General features: G+C 56.4%; 1 protein-coding gene across 1 annotated transcript; it reads left to right on the top strand.

The window, feature by feature from the left end:
* The first annotated feature begins 435 nt into the window (after positions 1–435).
* Positions 436–1,762, top strand: LOC133901259 (zinc finger protein GIS3-like). Its single transcript, XM_062342559.1, has one exon. It carries the CDS (start codon positions 620–622, stop codon positions 1,508–1,510), a length of 891 nt encoding a protein of 296 aa, XP_062198543.1. The 5' UTR covers positions 436–619; the 3' UTR covers positions 1,511–1,762.

Below are 1,762 nucleotides of genomic sequence, written 5' to 3'. Positions count from 1 at the left end.
TGGTTACAACCTACAACATCGATCATTCTCTCATATTTATGAGGAGATCGGGTTACAAGAGTCTACCTCCAACTCTATTTATACCGCTAATTACAACTCCAAGTTATATAAACTATCTTATACAATATTCGACATATATTCATCGCACGGTGTCGATAGCCATAGAAGGCAGTATAAGGTATCCGCCATCATATCCATTGGCGGGATATGGTACCTTGGGATATTTGTCATTGTTAGGGTTTGAAGTAAATGTTACTGAAATGTGACAGTTGAGTCTTCATCCAACAATCTAGAAATGTCATTTTTTTTTAACTGAGACAGCATGTTAAATTCATGTTATCTAGAAATGTTGAACACTTTCCCTGTCAACTCTACCCGAAACTGGTCCCGTTCCCCACAACGAATTTAACCCCTTTTGGAAGGGAACACCCAAGACATCACCGCAGCTCCGTGTCAAGTTGCCAACATATTGACCATAAACGCAACAGCAGCAGCCAGCGCCCAGCAGGGGCAGGAGAGAAAAACTTCCTGCAGCCGTAGGCTAGCTGTAGGTCTCCCCTCCCCCTTACTCCCTACACTTCACTTACCCTAAGCGCGCATCTCGCGCCCTTGGACGGCAATGAACGAGCAAGACGAGCAGCACCTCGGCGGGAACCCACCGGACACGGCCATAGAGTCGTTCTCGCAGCTCCCCTTCGTCCGCCCCAAACTGCAGCAGCCACCGGCGTCCGGCTCCGGCACAAGCCCTACGTCCATCCGGCTGTTCGGCTTCGACGTCCCACCTGACGCCGCCACGTCCTCCACCGCAACCAGCGATGCTACCGCGGCCAGCACCACCGCTCCGGGCCAAGCGGCGTGGTCGGGTGCCGGTGCAGGCGGCGGCGGCGGCGGCGGAGGGCGCAAGTTCGAGTGCCACTACTGCTGCCGGAACTTCCCGACGTCGCAGGCGCTGGGCGGGCACCAGAACGCGCACAAGCGGGAGCGGCAGCACGCGAAGCGCGCGCAGTACCAGGGCGCCATGGCCATGCACGCCCACTACCCCGCCGCCCACGCGTACCCCGCCTTCACCAGCTACCAGCACCACCGCTTCGCCATGGCGCGGTACGAGCCGCCGCCGCAGCCGCCGCAGCCGCCGCCGCACTACCCCTCGTGGTCCAGCCACCTCCCGCATGCTGCTCCACCGGTGGTGCCCAGGTACTACGGTGGGGCCGGCTCCCTGTCGCAGCCGATCAACGGCAGCCCGGTGCCGGCTGCCGCGCTCTGTTGGGTCCCCGACGTCAACCTGTCCACGCCAGTGGCGACTCAAGAACGGCCGGCGTCGTTGTCGATGGCCGGACGAGATGAGGAGGCAATGGCAGGAGCAAGAAGAGGGACCGTAGCAGCAGGACAAGCTGGCTCGCGATTGCCGCCGTCGTCAACGTCCTCGTCGTCCGCGTCGTCGCAGCATGAACGCCGCCGGGGAGACGCCGCAGAGAACAGAGAAAATGTGAGTTTAGATCTCACCTTGTAATCCTTGAGCAACAAGAGGTGAACGATTAATCAGCGGGTTCAAATTATTTTTCTTTAGCTCGTGGATTCGCTTAGGTAGTAGTGGTGCTCAATCGAGAGGAAGCTTTTCTGACTTTGTTCAATTCATCGCTTTCAATTGCTTTGTGAAAAGTGGGTGATAAATGGAAGAAGAACTCGCCACAGATCGAGCATGAAACAGACGTACTGCTGGTATCATTTCGATCGATCTCCTTAACTTTCCCTTTTTAAACCA

This window comes from Phragmites australis, chromosome 20 (genome assembly GCF_958298935.1).
Source record: "Phragmites australis chromosome 20, lpPhrAust1.1, whole genome shotgun sequence".
Taxonomy (NCBI): Eukaryota; Viridiplantae; Streptophyta; class Magnoliopsida; order Poales; family Poaceae; genus Phragmites; species Phragmites australis.
This window is presented reverse-complemented; position numbering and strand designations above follow the sequence as displayed.